This window comes from Antedon bifida, chromosome 4, assembly GCF_963402885.1.
Source record: "Antedon bifida chromosome 4, ecAntBifi1.1, whole genome shotgun sequence".
NCBI lineage: Eukaryota > Metazoa > Echinodermata > Crinoidea > Comatulida > Antedonidae > Antedon > Antedon bifida.
In genome coordinates this window covers 23,163,349-23,186,503 of record NC_136229.1, presented here as the reverse complement: position 1 = coordinate 23,186,503, position 23,155 = coordinate 23,163,349, and the positions used below count along the sequence as shown (strand labels likewise).

At 31.3% G+C, this 23,155-nt stretch overlaps 1 protein-coding gene across 2 annotated transcripts in view; it reads left to right on the top strand.

The window, feature by feature from the left end:
- Window positions 1–23,155, top strand: part of LOC144841033 (histone deacetylase 4-like) — a 57,009-nt gene that overhangs the window by 17,204 nt on the left and 16,650 nt on the right. For both annotated transcript variants that reach the window (XM_078697184.1, XM_078697185.1), the window contains exons 3-9: window positions 11,133–11,198; window positions 16,253–16,467; window positions 17,363–17,450; window positions 18,379–18,475; window positions 19,027–19,250; window positions 19,727–19,836; window positions 20,386–20,532. In XM_078697184.1, coding sequence (XP_078553310.1) covers window positions 11,133–11,198; window positions 16,253–16,467; window positions 17,363–17,450; window positions 18,379–18,475; window positions 19,027–19,250; window positions 19,727–19,836; window positions 20,386–20,532 — 947 coding nt within the window. The remainder of the gene's footprint in view (window positions 1–11,132; window positions 11,199–16,252; window positions 16,468–17,362; window positions 17,451–18,378; window positions 18,476–19,026; window positions 19,251–19,726; window positions 19,837–20,385; window positions 20,533–23,155) is intronic.

The following is a 23,155-nucleotide window of genomic DNA, read 5'->3' as shown; positions in this document are numbered from 1 at the left end:
CTTCATAAACTTCCACATCAAGAATAATTTTGACATGGAACATACACTATAGTAGCGTAGTTTTCTAGGTTCCTACTTGCTTAATTTTGTAGTACTGCAGTATCTACAGTTAGAATAATGTTGACATGGCAACAGATTATACATTTTGTATTTGGTGTATTTTTCTAGGCCCCAACTCGTTGAACCTGTAGTACTGCAGTAACTGCTGTAGAATCATTTTGACATGGCCCCTAAGGCAATATACTTTAGTGTATTTTTCTAGGCCCCTACTCGGTCAACTTGTTAGTACTGCAGTAATCGCTGTAAAATAATTTTAACATGGCCCCAATAGCAATATAATTTAGTGTAGTTTTCTAGGCCCCTATTCGTTCAACCTGGTAGTACTTTCCAGTGCCCTTTTGACATCTGTAATCCACACTTTTCTTTACTCTTATTTTGTTATTTTAATCCCTCTTATAAAATCAGAGTAACTAGTCATTTCCTGACTTCTTTTTCTTCCGTAATTAAAAGGTCATCTCAACTTTTTAAGAATTAAAAAAAAAGAAACGTAGAAGAATGCATTATTTTATACAATTTAAGTGCATTCATTTATTTTTAAAATCCGGAGGCCAATAGGCCAAATTATGATAAATTGATTATTTGTTCTAGTTTAAATATAATATAATTTTAGTGATGTTTGTTTATTAATATCTACAGAAATTAATGTATTGAATGTAAAGTTTAGTATGTGCTGCAAAGTAGATGGGCATGTGTGCGAATACAAGACTCGTACTGTAATCATGTGTTAGTCTTATTATATAAACACCACTAATGACTTTTACATTGCTGCAACTAATTATAGGTTTAACTACTATTTTAACTGGAAATAACTTTCAATATCTTTGAGACTAACCAAATTTTATTACCAAATATTGCGCTAAATTTATTATGTTCTTGTGACAATAATAGACTCTTTAAAATGCACATAAAATGTAAAGTGGAATTTTAAACACACTATAAAAAAAAATACAAAAATAGGTTTAGACACATTGAACACACTATATAATATTTGAATAAAGTATATATATATATATTATATAATAGGTATTATATTATATAATCAATATCAGTTATTGGTTTGACACATTGTTAAGAATATGACTAGTGACATCTAAGTATTAACTACTGGTCTATTATGTGATGGCGGATCGATTATTTAATTTATTTATTCAACTACAGACAATAATTTACCAACAATGTAAATGTCAGTCGCTGTTTTTATTTAAGTTTGTACAAACTTTATTAGTTTTTAAGCTCTTGATAAAAAGATGAAATGTTTGACAAAATAACAAGCACTGATCTATACCTAAGGAAGACTATAGATCTAAAGTTGTTTCCACATGATTGGACGCAAGGCCTGTGTAAAGTAAGACATCGGAAGGGTAGAGTGGATAAAACCATAGGGATATTAAAGTGAATCTCTATGTTTGCGTTGAATCCCTGGGAAACAAACATTATAAACAGCCTCTTTATAGGGATTCTAAAAAAAAAGCAAGCTCATTAAAGTTGTCGTGGTTTCTTTGCTAGATTTTGAGGACTATTATTTTGAAAGGGAATTTCACCAAGAAGTAGTTTAAAGGGGGGTTCCGGGTTTAAAATGAATAGTAAAAAATGTAAAATATATTTGTTTGTCTCTTGAACGGTAAAAGTTTCAATTTATATAAGCGCCCAGTGAAGCAGAACGAAGGCTGTGAAATGAGGCCAGATTACAAGTGCAGCTACGGCGATATGACACTGTGTTACAGAATAGGAAATTCGTGAAATGGTCAATCTTCCGACGACTCGTTATCATTAACCATATCAATTACTTTTGTAAAATTATACTTATCTGATGTAATTTTAGTCGGTCTTCCCATTTATGAAGTCAATTTTCTATGAAAATTTATCAAAACAGTGAAAACTTAGATATGTTTGCACTTTACGTTTGCCGATTTTCGCACTGACTTAGGGAAAGCCTTCAAAATCAATGAAGCGTAACGTATACATTCCTGAGCGAGGAGAGCGAGACGACGATACACATGCTCTCTCTGCCCATGCCTGGCATCGTCACGTGATAAGCAGATACAGTATACAATACCAAACTGGTCGGGTCGAGTATACCCCGTCTATAATCACAACATGAACGATGTACAGTATTTGATTGAAGGTCGACTCGACCTACCGGAATGGTATAGATAATATAGCTCGAATGAGAGAGTTGGAATATTTGTAAACATAAGTATTGCTAATTTTAACAAGTGTAGCCTATAGTAAAAGGCCTGGTAGTATCAATTCGCATAGGGTCTACTACACTAGCTAGCTCAATTTTTAACTGGGCCGGATCGGCCAGGTCTCCTTCCTACTACCTGGTCTACTTGCTTGATGCAGTATCCGCTTTTTTGGAGAGTAAACTAGGCCTATTTTAGGCCTACTTAGACGATCGGGACACCATAGGCATACGTGCGGACGGCGATCGGACCTTGTTTTGCCTCAATATTTACAGCCGATTTTGTAGAACGTTTTAGGTTTAGATTGTTTAGGAGTTTGGTTGATAGGATGGGTTTGGATCCACTGAGTTTTGTTATTTATGGGCCAATCGTTTAGTAGTACTAGTAGGCTAGCTAGGCCCATGATGGGCCCCAATGTAAAACGTAGGGTAGCCATCGTGGCATGGAATCCCTAGTCAGAATGGCTCTCACCCATGACAAAAAATAATTTAGGCTAGGCCTAGCCTAGTACTTGAAGCCGATAATACGATCTGTACTATTCGAGGTATAAAAATAGTATAACTGTATACAATCTATATATAATCTGTACTAAATTTTGTATTTCATTAAATGTCAAATAAATATATGCTACTACTGTTATTATTACACTTTAGGCCTAGCTTAGAAAATCTACAAAAAATGTATTTCACAATGATCGGGTGGTTGTCGTTTGACAGGGGAGAGGGATGTAAATTAGTTGACAAACACACTGTACATGACGTCGCGAGTTTGGAATCCACTGATGACGTGTTTTGTGAATATCTCATGAATATTAATGAGCTTCCCTAAGCTGCTAAAAAACAGACTTTCCATGAATTTACCCTAAAATGTATATGAAATTTAATTTTTTTAATTTCTCGTTATTACTTCTTCATTCTGACATGTCTATATTGTTATAATATTTTTTATTTAATAAATAAACGATATTTAAAAGCAATTTTAAACCCAGAATCCCCCTTTAAGCTCTGTAATAGCTCCTGGTTGTCACCAAGTGAATTATTCAGCATGTTGCAATTTCTTGGAAATTATTTTCTACAATTTATATTAATATTAATTAATTTTCTAATGAGCTAATGACAAGTTACGTAGGCGGTATTTAAAAATATCCGAAGCCAGGATGTTACATAATACTTATGATGTCATAATGCATACTACAGTAATCCTATGACGGTAGTATGCTATATCAATTGTTATTAATAATATCAGATTCTGATATTTATATCCACTCTATGACACGCATAGTAGAAAGAAAAACAGTTAAAATCTTGTAATGGAAATTATATATAAATCCAATATGTAGATAGGGTAAATATTATTACTGCAGTGTTATTGTTGAATTTATTAGACTGTATTTCAGACTACTGTATTCTTAAAATGTTATGGCACAAAATAAAAAAAAAATGATTAAAATTTCATCAATTGATACAATAATATAATAATAAAACCTATTGTACAGTATTATTATGTTATATTTATAAGGTCAGTGAACTATCAATTAACAATAGAATGTTTTTGGGCTTGTCCATAATTTCCGATTTTCCCAAAATTCTGATTTTCACATAATACAATATTTCAAAGAATTTTATGGAAGAATAGGCCTTTTGATGAGTTTATGGGTTTGAAAGACTTATTTTGGACATTTATTAGCACTATAACTTGTAGTCTAGGAAATACATCTAACCACCTGATTCCTTGCTGTATCTGCACATGACATTATAGACCAGTATCACAGGCAAATTCTATAATACAGGCCCACTGTATTTATAATATAGCATATCATTATTATCACATTTCAGCCTAATTCCAGTCATTGAAAACCATTTCAAAGCTTTTTGCTGCAATAGTGCAATGCAACCATGATCTCAATTTGAATTTTTAGAAGGGCATAAGTTATTTGAAATTTGTCCCACTGTTTCTGCCGCCAACCAAACAGAGATAATTGATTCACACAGTATTTAACTGGTTATTTTCTGGCACTGGTGCAATTATTATTTACACATAAATCATTTTAGAATGATTAATGCATCCAATGTGAACCCTTCTTCTCTTTTGAGTCCTATGATAACCCTTCCACCTTTCGTTTGAGATAGATTGACCTCCGTCTCTTTTATTTAGGTCACCGAAGTAGTATTCGGATCACCCTTAGCCTTTACCTAGAAAAAGGAAACAGAACAAAAATTAGATAAAACATAGTTTCCATGGAAAGCAACTTTTTTTAAATATTGCTTTTGGAAATTGAAATCTCCGATTAAAATAAAAATTCTTAGAAATATAAATGCGCATAAAAATGCTTAAAAAAGTTAATAAACACTTTATTGACACGGTTGGCCTTTCATAGCTGCCAAGAAATGTCACATCGAGAATGTGACCCAATGTCAATGTTTTTTGTACAGTCCTAAAAAAAGTTAAACATTTTATATATATATATATTGTATTTGTGCTTCTTCGAATAAGAAAATAAAGATAAACAATTTATTTAAATAGCAATAGTTGGCTTGTGATTATTTTAACAATCATTGAGTTATATATCTTTAAAAGTTTAAGCAAAATAATTAATTATTGTGTAAATTTGTTTGATGGCAAAAGTGAATAAGTTTATTAATAAAACTACAAACAAAATGGCCTATTGAAAGTTTGATTTTATCTTTCATGTTTCGGTGGACAAATACACATGTACACTTTACTTTGGAAATTATTTCAATCAAAGAAATAATATCATTTGTCGGAACACTTCACTAAATCTATCATAATTTATATTGAGATATGGTTTCCTAACTACACTCTCTGAGGTCGTTAACACGATTGTTGATTGACAGGCCAACAATTTGATGGCCTGCCAAGCTGAATCCAAAATTAGTAATCTTGACAGTTCTCGCACAAGTTTGAACCAGTTGTATTCGTTAAGCTTTGCGGTTCTTTTTGCAGACCGTCCTCTTGAAATAAAGTAAAAATCTGGCTAGCCACTTGGTGATGTGCTAGTATAGCTTTCAACAATCAGCGAGCTACTAGAACTACTTTCAAACTTGTTAATTGTATAAACTTAATAATATAGGATAGAAATGGGCTAGCAAAGGGCATATGAGCTAGCAATGGGGCATATATACAGTAGCAATAGGCATATAGTTAACAATGAGGTATATGGGCTAGCAATGGGGCATATAGGCTAACAATGGGGCATATGGGCTAGCAATGGGGCGTTTGGGCTAGCAATGGGGCGTTTGGACTAGCAATGGGGCATTTGGGCTAGCAATGGGGCATATGGGCTAGAAATGGGGCATTTGGGCTAGAAATGGATCATTTGGGCTAGCAATAGCTAGAAATGGGGCATATGGGCTAGCAATGGGGTATATGGATTAGCAATAGGGCATATGGGCTAGCAATTGGGCATATGGGCTAGCAATGGGGCATATGGGCTAGCAATGGGGCATATGGGCTAACAATGGGGCATATGGGCTAGCAATGTGGCATATGGACTAACAATGGGACATATAGGCTTGTAACAAAGTGCATGAACTATTGAAGTTGCAGCTTATATTATTACTTGTGCAACGAGTATTGAAGACAAAAAGAGATGAAGCTGCGGCATTTGTGACTACTGCATCAATTACTACGTACTATTGCACGCCATGTGACCCCCAATCAAATGACAGGAATTTATTTAGGTGTTAAATGTTATCATTGTGTATATCAACTCCTTTATGCTTCAGGTTGTTGACAGTTAATTCGTAGGCTAGGGACCGTGAACGGTTTATTTTAAGTGATCTAAATGAACGTGTAAAGTCAAAAATGACAGAAAGCATTTTATAAGTTTTCACATTTGCCTTAAGGGACTTGTTCTAATATTGTATTATTAGAATTTGATATACAATGTTACTGAATTGTTCAACTTTGATTCTTCACTCTGATATCCATCGATGATCAAACTATCGGTTTGGGTGAATGCCAATACAACGGTTACGAAGCATGTTCTCATTCATGGCATAGATCATTGATTTTTATAGTGAGTTTAACATACTTTAAACTTTAGCCTACAGACGGAAGAGTATAGGAGGGGGAGGGGGGTGGGGGCAGCTTTATATTACTCGTAGATACCTTTGAATAACCTTAACCTATATACATTACTGTAATTATTAAAGAAATGTAAATATTTTTTAAATTTAGTTTTTGTTACATCTTAAAATATTTAACGTTTATTTTATTGAATAAAGTATCTGCCAACATTCAACTGCAGTTACTGCAGTAACTGCATTTTGTTTATTGACCTATTATGGAATTATTTAGCAAGCTTTTTATCTAATCATACATTCTGCATCATTTACTGCAATAATGACTATACTATCTGATAAACTTCCACATTGTTCACAAATTAAAATCATTCATTATTACAGTAAAATGTAGTTACTGCAGTAATATAAACTGTTCATTTCGGGATTATGTCACAATTATTGTACTTCAGTTCTTACAGAAACTTACTTATTTTTACTGCAATAACATGGTTTTAGTTTGTTTCAATGTAAGCTTATGAAGAAGTCACTGCAATAAACAGTGTGTGCTAAATAATTACAGATTAAAGAGTAAACAAATGTAGCTACTGCAGTATTGCAGTTGAATAATTACAGCAATGTCTTAAAATAGCTGAATATATCAAATGTTCACCTGTTACAAATTATTTTTAATTTACAAAATGATAAACAGAAGAACTTGCGCTAATACGTTATTGATTACAACGATAACCGTTATGAAGTATTTTTAGCCGATGGAACTTGTGAAATTCATTGCAAGTTTGTGATAACATTCTGCCTGCTAATCCCTGGGAATACCAGGAATAGTGCTGTTAACCAAACTTTTGTTATATTTTAAAACGAAAACTATTTCACTTTCGATGTATGATACGTTGTTGTTGCCTAAAGGTAAAAGTTAAACGATAACGTTCAGGTAAAAATTTCTTTTAAGAATTTTGTTTAGCAATATTGCTATCAAACTGATAGTCTATATAGTTTTGTATTGTATTTTTTGCTATACAATTTTGTACAAGTGAACAGGTAGCACTAAGCTAGTTTTGTATAGCTTTTTGCTACATGCTACTTTGGAAAAATTGCATGACTACAGTACTGTATATGAGAATATTTGTAATGTTGCTGTATAATAATGTGGATTCTCAAGTCCTACACTCCTTCCCCCCTCAACCTCCTCTCTTTCCCGTCCCCCCCCCCCCACCCCCAGCTTAGCATTTCATTACTATTTAGATTACTATCATAGATCTATCTGAAAGAATGATAATGCATTGAAGTAGGAAGCATGTTTCTGCTTCCACATATAACATCCATGTTGCTCAGATTATGGGTGAGGTTTACCCTCGCACAACAAACCTCATTGAAGCGCTTATTTGACCTTATTAAGCAAATAAGTCTGACAGACATCTCCTCATCTCGTAATGTGGATAGAGATGGTTATTACCACTAATGACCTAATCTGATTGGTCATTGACCTCAAGAAGAGATTCTATACCTTTATATCTTATAATTAATTAGGAAGGAAATTAATTAAGCATATACTTAAAGAATTTAGTCATTTGCTCACACTCTCTGCTATTTATAATAAAACTGAAAGCTTGCTATATTTAATTGTTATACCGTAGTACCATAGTACTATAGTGGACACAGTTAGCCCAGATCTATCTAGAGATTTCTACTTAATAAATTGAGGTTATTCAATTATAATGTAAAATAGAAGTGTAATTTCTACTTTAATAAGAATTACCCTCCCTAACTTTGTCTCTGTCCTGAGCCTAGTTCTTTATTTCATTATTGAAGCATATTAATCCAAAAAAATATTGCATAATTATAGAATATTAATAGTACAGTACTGAGTAGATACTGTACTTGATTGTACAATTATTATATTTCTGATGCAAACAAAACACACCTAAATATTCCTGTCATTTGATTGGATGATTGTTGCAATAGTACACACTATTGAGTCTATACAACTGTAGAATTATTATATTTCTGATTTCTTATTTAAAGATGTACAGTATTTTTTTGCCATATGCCATTTTATTGTCACATAATAGTTATTCATTAAAACTACAATATGGCTTTAATCAAAATCTGATTTTATTAATCTTTATTTTTCATGTTTTTGAGGGACAATACATCTTTTATAATTAACAAGTAAATAGGGCCTACATGTTCATAATACAGTAAATTGCACATTGTAATAATACGATTGAATTTGAATGATACTCATTTAGTTTTTTTTATATGCCATTTTAATGTCACATAATAGTTATTCATTAAAAATTCAATATTCAAAATCTTTTTTTATTAATCTTTATTTTTCATGTTTTGGGGGACAATACATCTATAATTATTAACAAGTAAATAGGGCCTACAGGTTCATAAATAAATATAATTTTCATAAATAAATTGCACATAGCAATAAAATGATTGAATTTGAATGATACTCATTTAGGAAGAGTTGACTCATAGGATTGTTGTTGTTGTGACTGAACCAATCAACTGGGGACTATTATCAAAATATAATGCATTTGTTGGAGCACTTTGTAAACGAATACCTTCTCAGGGGTCCTTTCAAATAATATGTCATATAATAGGTCAACTAGTTTACCTCATCCAGGCACCGTTTTATAATTGTGTTTGATGATGTTTTTAGGCATGATTATTCTGTTTCAATTCATGTATTAATAGATAAAGATGTATTATATAATAAGAAAATAGAGGAACAATTAACACACACAGACACATACAGGGTGAAAACATATCCTCCTTGGCCAGATAATAAAAGTATGGTGCGTGTTTTAATTATAGTACAGTAGGACTATGATATTAGAAACAATTATTATTAAAGCTACTAAAGCTATCATATTTGGGCATATCACTATCATATTTGGGCATATCACTATCATATTTGGGCACATCACGCTAGTTTGATAGTGTAGATAAAGCTTCAAAGTATTGTATAATTTTAAAATACTCTGTACAACTCAAGTAATATACATTTTGTTGAATTAAAAACACTTATGGCAATTTATTTTTAACAAATATCAAAACGAATGCACATGATGCAATGTCTTTTTTTAATTAATTGAATTTGGCGACAGAGCACACCTGCTTTAGGTGAATATTTTTTATCTTTACTGCTGTCAAATTTGTAAAGAACCATTTTAAAATAATCACAATCTCATATTTGCAATGATTGATATAAAATGAAAAGTATTTTGATATTTCAAATAATACAATTAAAGACCAATTAAGCAACTATAATTATATTTCTTTTTAGGGACTGTGTCAATATTATTTTATTGCAGCTACTACAGTAACTATTTTTGTTTACTCTTTAAATTGTATGCATTATCATGTTTAATGTAGGATCATACACACTTGTTACAGTATATATTGTATTGACTGTCTCATAGACCTATTTAATTGTTATTGCAGTAAAAATGTAGTTACTGCAGTATTAACTGCAGTAGAATAATTTTGACCATACTTGATCCATAATGTCAAGTGTATAAAATAATGACTATATTATTGCCTATAATAACAACAGCTGTTCTTTACTAGGTTTACATATGAACACAGGCATATATCTAGACTTGTATTGTACTATATTTCTCACTGGGCTATTGAGATTCAAACTTTTTGTTGCTATTGTATTATTAAAGCCCTGTTCCCACCAGATTTTGTGTTTGTGGCAGAATAAAATGTGATGATGCTTCCAATCTGACATATATTTATCGAATATGCAATTGATTAAACCGCAATTCAACTTCAAAGTGAACCGCTTTGATTGTGTGTCACCATCGCTCCTCCGTGTCTTAATCGAGTCTTAAACTTTCCAAAACCAAATCACACTTGAGCCAGACCAAAAAAGGTTATATGGTCTCACTGAACACAAAAGTGTATAAAGAAATATAATTTTTTTTTTACTATTATAGATAGTAAAGTCTTGGTTCTAAAATATATTTATAGTACAAATAATTTGGACCTTTTAGTCAATTTCTGGATTTTGGGGTTTTTTTTTAGTGCAGTATTGAGATGTGTTGACGCATGTATTATGGAAAAAGCTGATTGTGGTTATAATTTGTTATATGTGTGAAGATTTAAGGCTCAAAAGATTGATGTGGTATACAGGAATAGAATGAACGATATGTGGCTACAACTTGCGAGTGGCAAAAAATGAAATAAATATTGTTCACACAAGCCCGAATATACTGTTAATATTAAAAATATAATTTCAATATCGACTGCACTTCTGTTCAATTGCTCCCAAATAAGTGTTTAAATCAGTGGATGGTCATCGGCAAAAAACAGTAAATTTTACCCAAAATGCAATGTGTTGAGGCTATCAAATGTTCAAGATACACCAGTAGTTGATTAAAGTCAATCAAATATTTTGCAGCTAAAAGTTTCACAGCGATAACTGGTTACATGGCATCGCCATTCTAAGTTTTTCAGCATTAATTTCAAGCTGTCATTATTTTTTTTGAAAAGTTGCCCATGTTTAAAATCTGGGTTAATTTATTTACACTGTTAATAATCGTTTTTTTTCTGCAGCAGTAACAGGACCATTTTAGGAAAAATGGACATAGGAGTATCATACAGTAGAATGGGCTAAAAAGCCCGTCGGTATTAGAGGCTATTATCCAGTTCTATAATTTCTTTCTATACAGGATTTCAGAGAAAAAGTTAATTTGTTGTTTCAAACAATGTGAAATAATTATTAAATGCATAAGATTTTACTTCTGGGTTATTGACATTTAATTAAAAGCATTTCATATGTTTTATTGAATTATTTAATTAAATAAAATATTTCTTTTTTTAGTTGTAGATACTACGATATCAGGCTCACAACGAGACACCAACTCTCATTACAGAATGCATATGAAAGGTATACTATTTTTGATTTTAATAAACTTAATTTACAAATTCTATATTAACAGATATACTGTAACTAATACTAATATTGTATTAATGATAAATGGAAGATACCAACTGAGACAAATATGAAAACACAATAGGACTTAATTAATTTCTGTTGATTCAAAAATCTAAAGACAATATCAAGCGATAGGAGATTAATAACTTAGTTGGTGGGTTGTATGCACCTGTTACTTGTTACGTGATCACATAACTATTATAAAAACATTTTCATTTTTTTGTGTATTTATGATTTTGCACAGATTCTCAATTTTTTCTATTGATTCTTTATGTCTGAAATAAAGAAGGAAAGAAAAACATTAATACCAGATTCACACACATACTGTACACACACTGTTATCAAATGTTATTGAAACAAATTTTACATCGTATACAAATGTGTGAAAATTTATGTGTCAAAAGTCGTCTTTACAGGTGTAAACATTACAATATCTTTATGCCTGTTTCTGCTGCCACATAAATACTGTATGGTATTTTCTAAATACCGTATATATATGATATATTTTTGGCAGCAGAAATGGTGCTCGCAAAAATATACCATATTTTGCCCCACCAAGTTTGTGGATAAATATGGTATTTATAAATTTTTATCATATTTTGTGTACTGTTTCTTGCTGCCAATACTGTATATTTTGATTTTTACACATTGATGGTCTATAGTCAACGAAAGTAAGTAACAACATCAACAACATGTGCAATTAATCTGTTGGGAAACAAAGATTTTGGGAAAATTAAAAACAAACAAGACAGCCAGATTTAGAAAGATAAATCAATAGCAAAAATTAAAGGAGAGTACGGATGTGCGGACTTGTTGTTGAAACAAACAATAAAAAAACAAAAAGAGAATGTGAAAGTAGAGGCTACAACATCGCCAACGACAACAAATTCTAATTCGGGCAAGGAAGGAATAACTTGTTCCCATTTTGGGGGATCGAAAGGCAGGTTGGGTAAAAAAGATGCATTATAACACGTGATAGTGTGAAACGGTATAAAATATACCATATTTTGAGGATATGCAGCAGAAACAGGTCCTATGTAACATTATTGTATGTGCTTATCTTTGTATTATCCTGTGATTATAAAACATTACACCATGACATCGTGTGAAACTTGGTAAGATTATACAGGCAGATATCAAAAATAATTTGTTACGTTTTAATTAATGTCAAAATTATTCTACTGTCGTTGATTACATTTTGTGTTTCAATGTAGAAGACAGCCACTGCAATAAACACTGTATGATTGATACTCAAAACATGCATTAGAATAATTTTGAGATGGTCTGGTACCAAATATATTTTTCCGTGTTCGCTTCCTTCCGTTTCCTTGCTGGTGAATGGTGTCAAAATTGTACAGTACAATCAACTTAAATATATTCGGGTCTAATAAGACCACCAAACACACAATTGGGTCAAGTTTTAACCTAATACATTTAACTATTGAATTGTATCCTGCATTATTATTGTGTGATTGTATCTTGAGTGGGAGCTGGACCTCCCAACATAATGCAGGCTGTCTTTGGATGATGTCATACCAGTGTTCATACATTAAAACCAGCATGTGGTTCTTTACAGTTCAGTAGATCTTCCCTAACTAACCTTCATTCATTCATAGGGTGTCTAATTAACCAGATACCAGGTATTGGTTAATGAACTTTGACCTTGACCTTTAGTGACACAGCCATAGAAGATCAATGAGATTACCACTGAAAAGATGAACATGACATTGAACTTTTAAATATATAAAACTATTTAAATATTTTTTATCAAATTTGTGTTTGAACTTCATAAAAATGGAGCTTATCTTGGTCAATAAACTTCTGTAAAGTATAATCAAATGGAATATTGTGGTTTATTATTTCATCTTGAATTGTCTGAAATTCTACAGTTCTGGGTTCATTTGTGGACCTGGATTACATATGAATTCAGTACCAACAAAAGTGATCTCATTGTATCAGTGGGCTATATTGTTGATACAGTTTAATCAACCTATACTACTTATTTTGTGTTTAAGCAAAAAATGTCCTGTACAACCCTTTTTAAAGCTCTGTCTACACTATCAAACTAGTGTGATGTGCCCAAATAAGGTAGTGATATACCCAAATAAGGTAGTGATATACCCAAATAAGGTAGTGATATACCCAAATATGGTAGTGATATACCCAAATATGGTAGTGATATGACATCATGTCCATATATGGGCACATCACATTTTTTGTCACATAAAGTTTGATAGTGTAGAAAGAGCTTAAAGGGGGAATTATATTTCACGTTGCTTGTTCTGCTTTTACCACTGATGAAAAATAAGAGAGCGTAATTATAAATTTTGTTGCAAAGGTTTATATTTTATAATGAACAATAGAGATTTTAAACTGGAGCGACCCTTTAATTAAAAAGATTTTTAAAATTTCCAAACAACTATATATCTAGTCCTATAATTGTTCAGCCTTGTCTGAAACAATAGCCAAACTTGTGTGGGTGTTTACAACCATGGCCATGTTATTAAGGTGGTTCTACTATAATACAGTATTGTCAACAAGAAGTTGACATTTGAAAACCACGTCATAGAATCAAGAACTCCTTTAAATTAAAAAAGCAATGATGACGTCATTTTAAACGCGTGATTTAAGAATAGATTCTTCACAGTTTAGCAGTGTAAACATACCTATAAACACACTAGGCATGTTAAGCCTTTAGGTTGAGGTGTTCTGCTGTTTCGTGGATTATCTTATTTCTGGATTATAGTAGGCAGTAGCGTTGTACTAAATGTGTATAAAGTAATTGTAAGTAATCAATATTTTCTAGAAATAAAACCTTAACAACAAAACAAAGATTTTTAAATAATATTAAACATTTCTATTTATAATTTTTATTAAAAAGATATTATAGTTATTAGTATTATAAAATCTATTTTAATTTTTTATTTGCAACATAAGGTAAGATTAGGGACCATGTCAACAAAATGTCTACATTTCTTTCTGCTGTAATGTAAAGTATGATGGTAGTTTCAATGTATACTCATTTATGACAGTCGCTACAGTAATTAAAAGAATGTGTATAATTACCCAGGAAAAGCTTAATAATACTTGCAAATAACAAATGAAGTTACTGCAGTAATTGCAGTAGAATAATGTTGACATGATCCCTTAGTATTATTCAATCATTCTATCCAAAAATAGTATAAACTAATCAGCTAAATTGAAAGCAGAATTCAAAACATCTGTATATACAGCCAAGTATAATAAATTAATATCAACATTTTTCAAATTAAAAATATCGTTACCTGCCAAAATAACAATTCTTATTATACTTAATGTTACATTTTTAGAACATGGATAATTAATAGCAAATTCCAAAATTGATGTGTTGATTTCTGTGCCAAGTACATGAAATAAAAGTAAAATTTCAAAGAATTGGACCAGAATGTTTTAAATTTAACTTTTTTGATTTATCTAGTATAATATGTTGCTATTATCTTCCTGTATAATCTTTTAATCATAGTCTAGTATCTAGGCCACCTGTTGTTCAGTACTGGTATTTATCCTGCACATTCCAAAATAAGCACATTTATATTGTCATGTTTGTGGCATTAAACATTACTTTTTTCTTTTTTGGATCTTCTAACTTGTATTCATTGCTTATTTTTTAAACTTGACAATTCTTTCAAAATTACTGTGCTGGGAAACATTTTTACAATTAACTTCCAAAACCAAGAAAACATTTATAATGTTTTTCCAAAACCATTCGTGGTGCTGTAGTTAACATTTTACAATTCTTCCAAAACCATGTCAGTAAACATCTTATGTGTATCATCTTTTAGTTTAATACTAAAATTAAATCTCCTTATAAATTTTCGAAAACAATAAGTTATACATTGTTTTATTTTTAATAATAATAATATTAGTAATTTTTTTAGTTACTTCACAGTAGATATTGTTACAATATGCTCATCATTCAATAATCACAATAAGTTGAAAAGGGAAAAATCTTGTATAATATTTTATTGTTGTTTGTAGTTGCCAGGTTGTTTGCTATTTTTAGCCGAATGTGGGTTGCCAGACAGGAAATGTTGTTATTGAGGTGAAATTTAATCAGTAGTTTAATCAAGTACTTCCGTTAATGAGGCTTGGGTTAAAGACAGAGTATCTCTATCATTTCTACTCCCTGTATGCAATATCTTATGCAACATTATTGTTTTATATCGTTCTACTTTAAAACATTCCACTGTACATACTTTTTCAATTGGCTTTATAACTATGGGTGCTTTTACAAGTTCCCAGGACGTTACAGATATTAATTCATATCATTCCTAACAAGTTTTCAATGGCTGTTTATCTATGAATTTTAGCAGGGCTTTGTTAATTGGAATTTACTGAAAATTATTTATGTTAATTCTGAAATTTTTATGCAAATTCGCTTTCGCTAACAAATTTGTTTTTCAGTGACAATTGTTTTTGTGAATGGTTTTTGTTGATGGTTGATTCGAGGACGTTCCCGTTCTCTGGTGTATTCAGAATGATTTGGACTTTTCAAAAAAAAAAAAATAGCATATGTTTTCAGTATACACCATTATTGCGTAAAACAAAATGACATGTCATTCACAATGATGTGTGAAGCTCTTAATTAAAAGACAATGAGGGCTTTTGTATTTTTAACAATTAAATGACATAATTAACATATTGTGTAAACTGTAGCATTACATAGAAAGTTTCTGAATATGAAATATTAGCAGCACCGGTCTGGAACAAGCTTGTTGGCGTATTTGGTTAATCTTCTTCTCATTTTTTGTTATTTATGTATTTATAGTCGTATTATTATGTTCAGATGTAGATTAAATAAAAAACAAATAAAGCCTAAAATCTTCATTGTTTTTTTTACTCACCCAAAAATCAAATACAGTAAAAACAATATATAATATAAAAAGGAAGAAGAGAAAAGTCAAATAACTGGTGGAAATCTCTATGTTTTTCTGTCAAGCATTAATAAAATCGTTCTTGTTTTGTAGATTCTGCAAACATCGTGATGTCACCAGAATCGCAACGGAGGCAATTGCATCTGACACCGGCGCAGCAGGCTCGGTCTGAACAAGAACTGCAACTAGATTTGATGGAGTTGCGGAAGCAGCAGCAGATTCAGCAGCAGATGTTGATGGAGAATTTTAAACACCAGAGTGATCGACTGGTGAAGGACTATCATAAACAACAGCAGCAAATTATTTCTGTAAGTTTCTGTGTTTTCTTCCCTAAACTATAGCACTATAAAAACCTTTGCTACACATAGTAGATTTCAACAATGGCTAAAGAGAATACACAGTACTGTACAAGAAACTCAGCTACTGTGTAGTCAAATGGCCGAGGGGTTATTAGGCAGGGTGCCGTTTACCGGACCTAAAAAGACCCAAAAATATTGGCATCGGTTCGAGGCTGACTCTGGTTCTGGTGGTGGAACAAGTCTTCTCGGAAATGGATTATAAACCGTAGGTCCCAGGGTACACTTTATTGAGCCGAGTAGGGGGTTACCCTGGTAAACTGGTTCACAAAATTTGTGAGAGTATGTTAGAAATTTCCATATTACAAAATATGAAATCAGTGGATCTCTAAATATTTACAGAACTTAATAATATTTTATTGTAATATTAAATATTACAATATTATAAATGATAAAATACTGTATCATTTAAATCATTTTTTTTTTTTAATTTGCATGAATAATCACTAAATAATAGTAAGTGAATATTTTGTAATACTAAGTTTGTGGGAAAAAGATAAGGTTGATTGTAAAGTACAGTATGTATTATGGATGGTATTCTTCTTTGTTTTATTTCAAATTCAACATCAATTATGTTGACAATAACAAATATTACAAATGAAACAGCAATTTTTGAAAGGGTCATAAACATCATCATCATGAATTTTTCTATTGAGGTTACTGCAGTAACATTAAACATCATTTTTTTAATTTGGCTTATTTATCTATAAATACATAAATTATCAAAAAGTGTAGGATAACTTTTATTGCACACATGTATTTCAAAATATGTGTTCATTTTTTGTGTCTTTTATTTTAATTATATCTCATTATATTCATATGTATCTGTATCATTTTGTTTTGATAGCAAATTCAACAGCAGAAAATCTTAGAGCAACAACAAGCTAGATTGGAACAACAACGAAATCAGATGATAGCAAAGAAAGACAAACCAAGTAAGAATACCAATAAAGACCTGTTACCATGCACAATAAACAATGATGCTAAATCGATAAATATATATGTTAAAAAAAACAAAAGAATTTTGGAAAGTTTTCATCCTAAAACTATAGAGTAACCATTTTAACACGCTGAAATTAATGATTTCAAATGTTCGGTCAAATCGATCATGATCAATAAGAACAACAAAATCGTTGTATCATAACGATTTAATTGTGTTTATTGATCATGTTGCTATTTTGATTAGATTTTGAAATTTGATTTATACTTTATACTATACTTATACTATAAAACAAATTTTAAAAGTTTTATAAGTTCAAGGTAGACTCTGTCCATAGGGATGTTAAATCTCTACTTTTCTACTTCATACAATTTTTTTTTAATTCAACATCTTTTAGGTAAAGATTAAATTTGAAATCCGATATTGTAGACTGAATGTGAATTTTGTTCTCCTGAGCTTGACCTTGCGTTGCTGACATTTTGTTTGAGATAAATGATATTTAAATGTCGTGAACATGTGCACATTTCTTTCTGACATGGTGCCAAAAATGTTCCTTTAAAAAAAACAACATTTTTCAGACTTGAAAATTATTGTGTCAAAAGTTAAATAATGTTATAAACTGATTATAATCAGTTTGTTTGGTAAAAAGCTATTTATTTGAAGGGGTAGTACAGTAGTTAGTAGAGGTTGGTACTACTGTTGTAAACCTGTTTTTGTGTAGTATGGGTAAACTTGTTTCCTACGTGGATGCAACGCAAGAATGTAGACGTAGATGAATTGACCAATCACAAGCAAGAGTTTGGATGATCCTTTGCGTCATGATTGGTCAAATTACTTGTGTTGTGTCATACTATACAAAAACAAGTTAATAATAACCCTATAGACACATCATCCATTTCATAATTCTTTTTTTTTTCTTTTAGATACAAATCCATCAATTGCAGTGAAGCATAAATTAAAAGATTTTGTTTTAAATCGACAACAACAGCAAAACTTTAACCATTCCCCACCATATGGATGGTAAGATATTAGTACATAATACACCCAATGACAATCTAGGCTGCTTTGAAATGCTTTGAAATACCCTATGAAAAGAGATTTTATAGCCATTGACCTATGTCAAAATTACTGCAGTATCTACATTCTACTGCAGTATCTACATTCTTTAATGTAATAACATATGATTTATAGTTTGTTTAATTTTGTTTAATTTTTTGATATTTTTTATTTCTCAACTTGCCAATTACAGGAAGGATATATAAACTATTTTGTATTTTATAATTTTATATTTATGGTGCTAATAAACTGAGTCTCATTTGAGAGTGGAGTTTAAAGAGTTAAACTAAATTAAAGAGTTACAACCCTGGCACTAGGTCAGGATTGAACCCTGGACCTTGGAATTGGAAGGAAGCACATTAACCTACAGCTCCACTAGGGAGTTACCGCCAAATACAATAGTAAACACCAATGCTAGTTAGTCAATGCAAAACAGACAAATAAAAACAAATTAATTACGATCTACATTTATCTACATTTGTTTAATACACCATTTTAATTAATTGAAATTTTAGGAATGCACAAAGATTAAACAACCAACATTCGCCACCCCACGGTGGACAGTATCAGGCGCAAGTTTTTGGCCAGTATGACAACTTTCCTCTTCGCAAGACAGCTTCCGATTCTAACTTAAAAGTACGGTCAAAACTGAAAGAGAAGGTTGCAGAGAGACGTAGTCACGGAAGTCCACTTATACGGCGAAAGGAACACCAAATCAGAAAGGGTAAACCACTATCAAGTGAGTGATTGATATTGATGTCTATAGTTTGTGTTAAATAGAGTATAGTGTATAAACTGCAGCAACATGCAGACAGCAAGCCACTGTTTGGAGAAGATAGTGGTGCCTCTCTACACTAGTTACTGAAGGCTGTCATATCCATCTATAGGATCAGCAAAAAACAGTTATTTATTTTTAGTAGGAGGGTACAAGGCATAAATTTTGAAATTAGTTGACTGGTATAACGCACATTTTCTTAACAAGCTCAGAGTGTGCTCAAGTTTTGGAAACTAAAGTTTTGTCTACACTATCAAACTTTATGTGACAACAAAATGTGATGTGCTCATATATAGACATGATGATGTCTTATCACTACCATATTTGAGCATATCACTACCATATTTGGGCACATCATACTAGTTTGATAGTGTAGACAGAGCTTTTAGTTTGCTAGTTTCGACTGTACTTGACAGTAAACTGTGTTTTCTTGTCTACAGTTGATAATTCATTATCAAGCAGCAGTGCTCCTGGTTCTGGACAGAGCTCACCACAGAATGCAGTTCACCTAACTGAAAATGGCAATGGAGCTTTTGTCACGCACCATGAGGTATTAGGAACTCTACATTATCATCATCATTCATCATTATCATTTATCCTCATTCATCATCATCATCCTTCATCATTATCATCATCATCATAATTGTCATCATCATCATAATTGTCATCATCATCATAATTGTCATTATTGTCATTCTCATTCATCATCATCATTATCATCATTGTTATCATTGTCATCCTCATTCATCATCATCCTTCATCATTAGCATCATCATCATCATAATTGTCATCATTGTCATCCTCATTCATCATCATCATCATTCATTATCATCATTGTCATGCTCATTCATCATCATCATCATTCATTCTCATTCATCATCATTGTTGTTTTTATTGGATTTTAATTTAAATTAGAGAGTTGCAATGTTTTTTTTATTGTATTTGAGGACCCCAATGGAAATGAACTGAAATAAAAATGAAATGATTCATTATCACCTTTATCATGATCAACATCACCAGAATGATTTCACCAGACTGTTGCTGTATCTTTGTCATAATATCTAGTTTTCTAAACAATTTTGTTTTTCTCATCCTGTAGGAACTTGCCTATCCTCAGCTTGTAAAACCACAGTGTAGCCCAGGATCTGGTAGTAGCAACAATATTAATCTTTATGCTTCACCTTCTCTTCCAAACATCTCCATTGGAATCCCCACCCAAACGTCCGGCAAGCTCTCGCCTCAAACGGTAAGTTTCACTCACTATTTTGTCATCTTCTTTTCACACAAACTCATGTAAGTTCTGTTCCGGTGAGTTCTCAATTTGGGAGCTTCAAAGCAGAGTTAGGGAAAAGGTTCCTCTGCATCAACTTTTTAAAAAACTTAAAGCTCTGTCTACACTATCTGATGATATGCTTAAATATGGTAGTGATATGCTTAAATATGGTAGGGATCATCATCATCATATTATTTCATTTTTATGGTTAACATTAATTTGTGAGGCCTTCATCTGGCAGTATGGATTGTGTTATTTTAATAGAGAAGTACCTAGTGGGTTAGTTCAATGCAATCAACTTTAGTTGATTTGGAGGCCAAAATGTAGTCTTAAATATTAGGAAAGTCGACGGACCTCTCTAACATACCCCTTGGTCTGAAAACACTGCAGTTGTAGAGAGAACGTTTGAAAATATGAATTTAGAAGAAAACAGCATATTATCAACATTTTGAAGTATTATTATTTTTTATTTTAAAAATCCTATTGTATAGACAATACATTTGCAATAGAAAGGGTTTTTTTTTCATAAAATCATAAGTTAAAAAACAAGTTGTAGCAATGACATCATTGAGGAACGTTCATAAAAGTGAATGTTTGTTGAAAATGAGAAGTGTGTATATGAGAATGTTGACTATCCGTATACGTGCATCACTGTTGTAATAATAGATTTTAAGAAGATTTTCCGATGACGTTTGAGACAAATTTGGTTGTTGACAATTCTAGATGCATCAATCAACTGTTTGTTTGCTGTGTAAGATGTAGTTATATTAATAGATATTGATTTTATTAGTTTTATTTTTAGTAAAGCGGTCATTGATAAAATCTTTTAATCTGTCAAAGAACACAGCAGTTCAGCGTCAAACTGTTTGTTTTCAATTATTCATGACATAATAAGTGTTGAAATTGAGAGATCAACGTGGATAGCCTGAGTTTATTACTTAGCCGTGTGATGATGACATCATAAGATGATGATAAATTCAATCTCAACATTGATATCTTCAGTTTATTATACCTAGACGATGTATGTTGATGAAATAAAATGACGATGATCAATATCCACCTTTTTTAAAGCTCTGTCTACACTATCAAACTAGGTTGACAAAAAAAGTGTGATGTGCCCATATATGATAGTGATATGCCTAAATATGGTAGTGATATAACATTATCAAGTCCATATATGGGCACATCACATTTTTTTGTCACATAAAGTTTGACAGAGCTTAAGTTTTCCCGATGAAGTTCATTTTTACAATGTTTGCTTCCGTTTGATTTAAAATATATATATTTTATAGTTGTCTGTTCTAAAAATAATTATGTTTGGTGAGTTGAAGCAGCATCATTTTCTAGGATAGAACATTAAATACACTTTAGACTAATTCAGATGATGTTTAATTTAACCCACGTTTTTTTATTTTTAGAATATAAATTATTTATAACTTCAACGAACATAAAACCGATAAGAGTAATTGATAATTTTTAGCGTAAAGAAAGGATTTGTGTTGAGGTATCGGTTGACAATAATGTTGAAAACGACCTCGTTTATTAGCATAGACATCTGGCCGTTGTAAGGATGTTGCAAATGTTCAGTAAAGAGACTGATGATCTTCTAAACTTAACAGGGATGACAGATTTATTTACTGTATGCAGTAACACAATAATAACTTTTAATTAGATGTATTTGCTTATGACCTTTGGTCTTTCATTATAAGCAGTTAATTTTAAAGTTGAATTAGGGATGTCAAAGATTTTTTTTTTTTTTTCAAACATTTGTTAATAAGACTGAACTATGGAAGAATACATAAAAAAAGATCTGACAAGATTTTAACAGCAGCTTAAAACAAATGTTCTTTCAGTTTAAATAAGAGATTAAATTTTGATTTTTACAAAACCAGGTACAAAAAATACATGTAAATACAAGAAAACAAATAAAAATAATCTGTAATTATATCAATTTTATTTTAATTTTTTATATTAACATTACATGAAACTAATCAAATATAATAACAAAGATATTTATGAAATATAAAAAAGTAAAATATATACTATAGCCATAACAGCTACCAATCAATATAATATGTTTGATTGTAAAATTGTAAGTTGAAAATAATGCTAACATTACAATAACAAATAAGCTTGATTGAACGAGGTGTTGTAAGTATGTGTTGCACATTCATTAGTTATCCGCTTGGTATACCAAGCGGATAACTCCTTGTAATTGTATGAGATCAATATTTTTTTTCTGTATTATTAGTTATCCGCTTAGTAGCGGATAACTCCTTGTAATCGTCCTGTTACTTTTTTTTTTTTTTTTTTTTTTTCTTATTTCTTTCTCCCCCATTTTTGTGTCTCACGTATCTCAAAAACTTGTAAACATAACATTTCATAACTTTGTCAACATATGGGCATTTACGTGAAGTTGTGCACCTCCTATTTTTGAATGACGTCAGAGTTGCGCAACGTGACTTACGTGCGTTTTTATGATTTTTTATGATTGATCATAGACTAAAAACAAAGCATAACTTTGTTTTGACACTTTGTGAAAATTTATGTCATATCAGGGGCAAACTTTCTACGGATTAAAAATGGCATGTTTCAC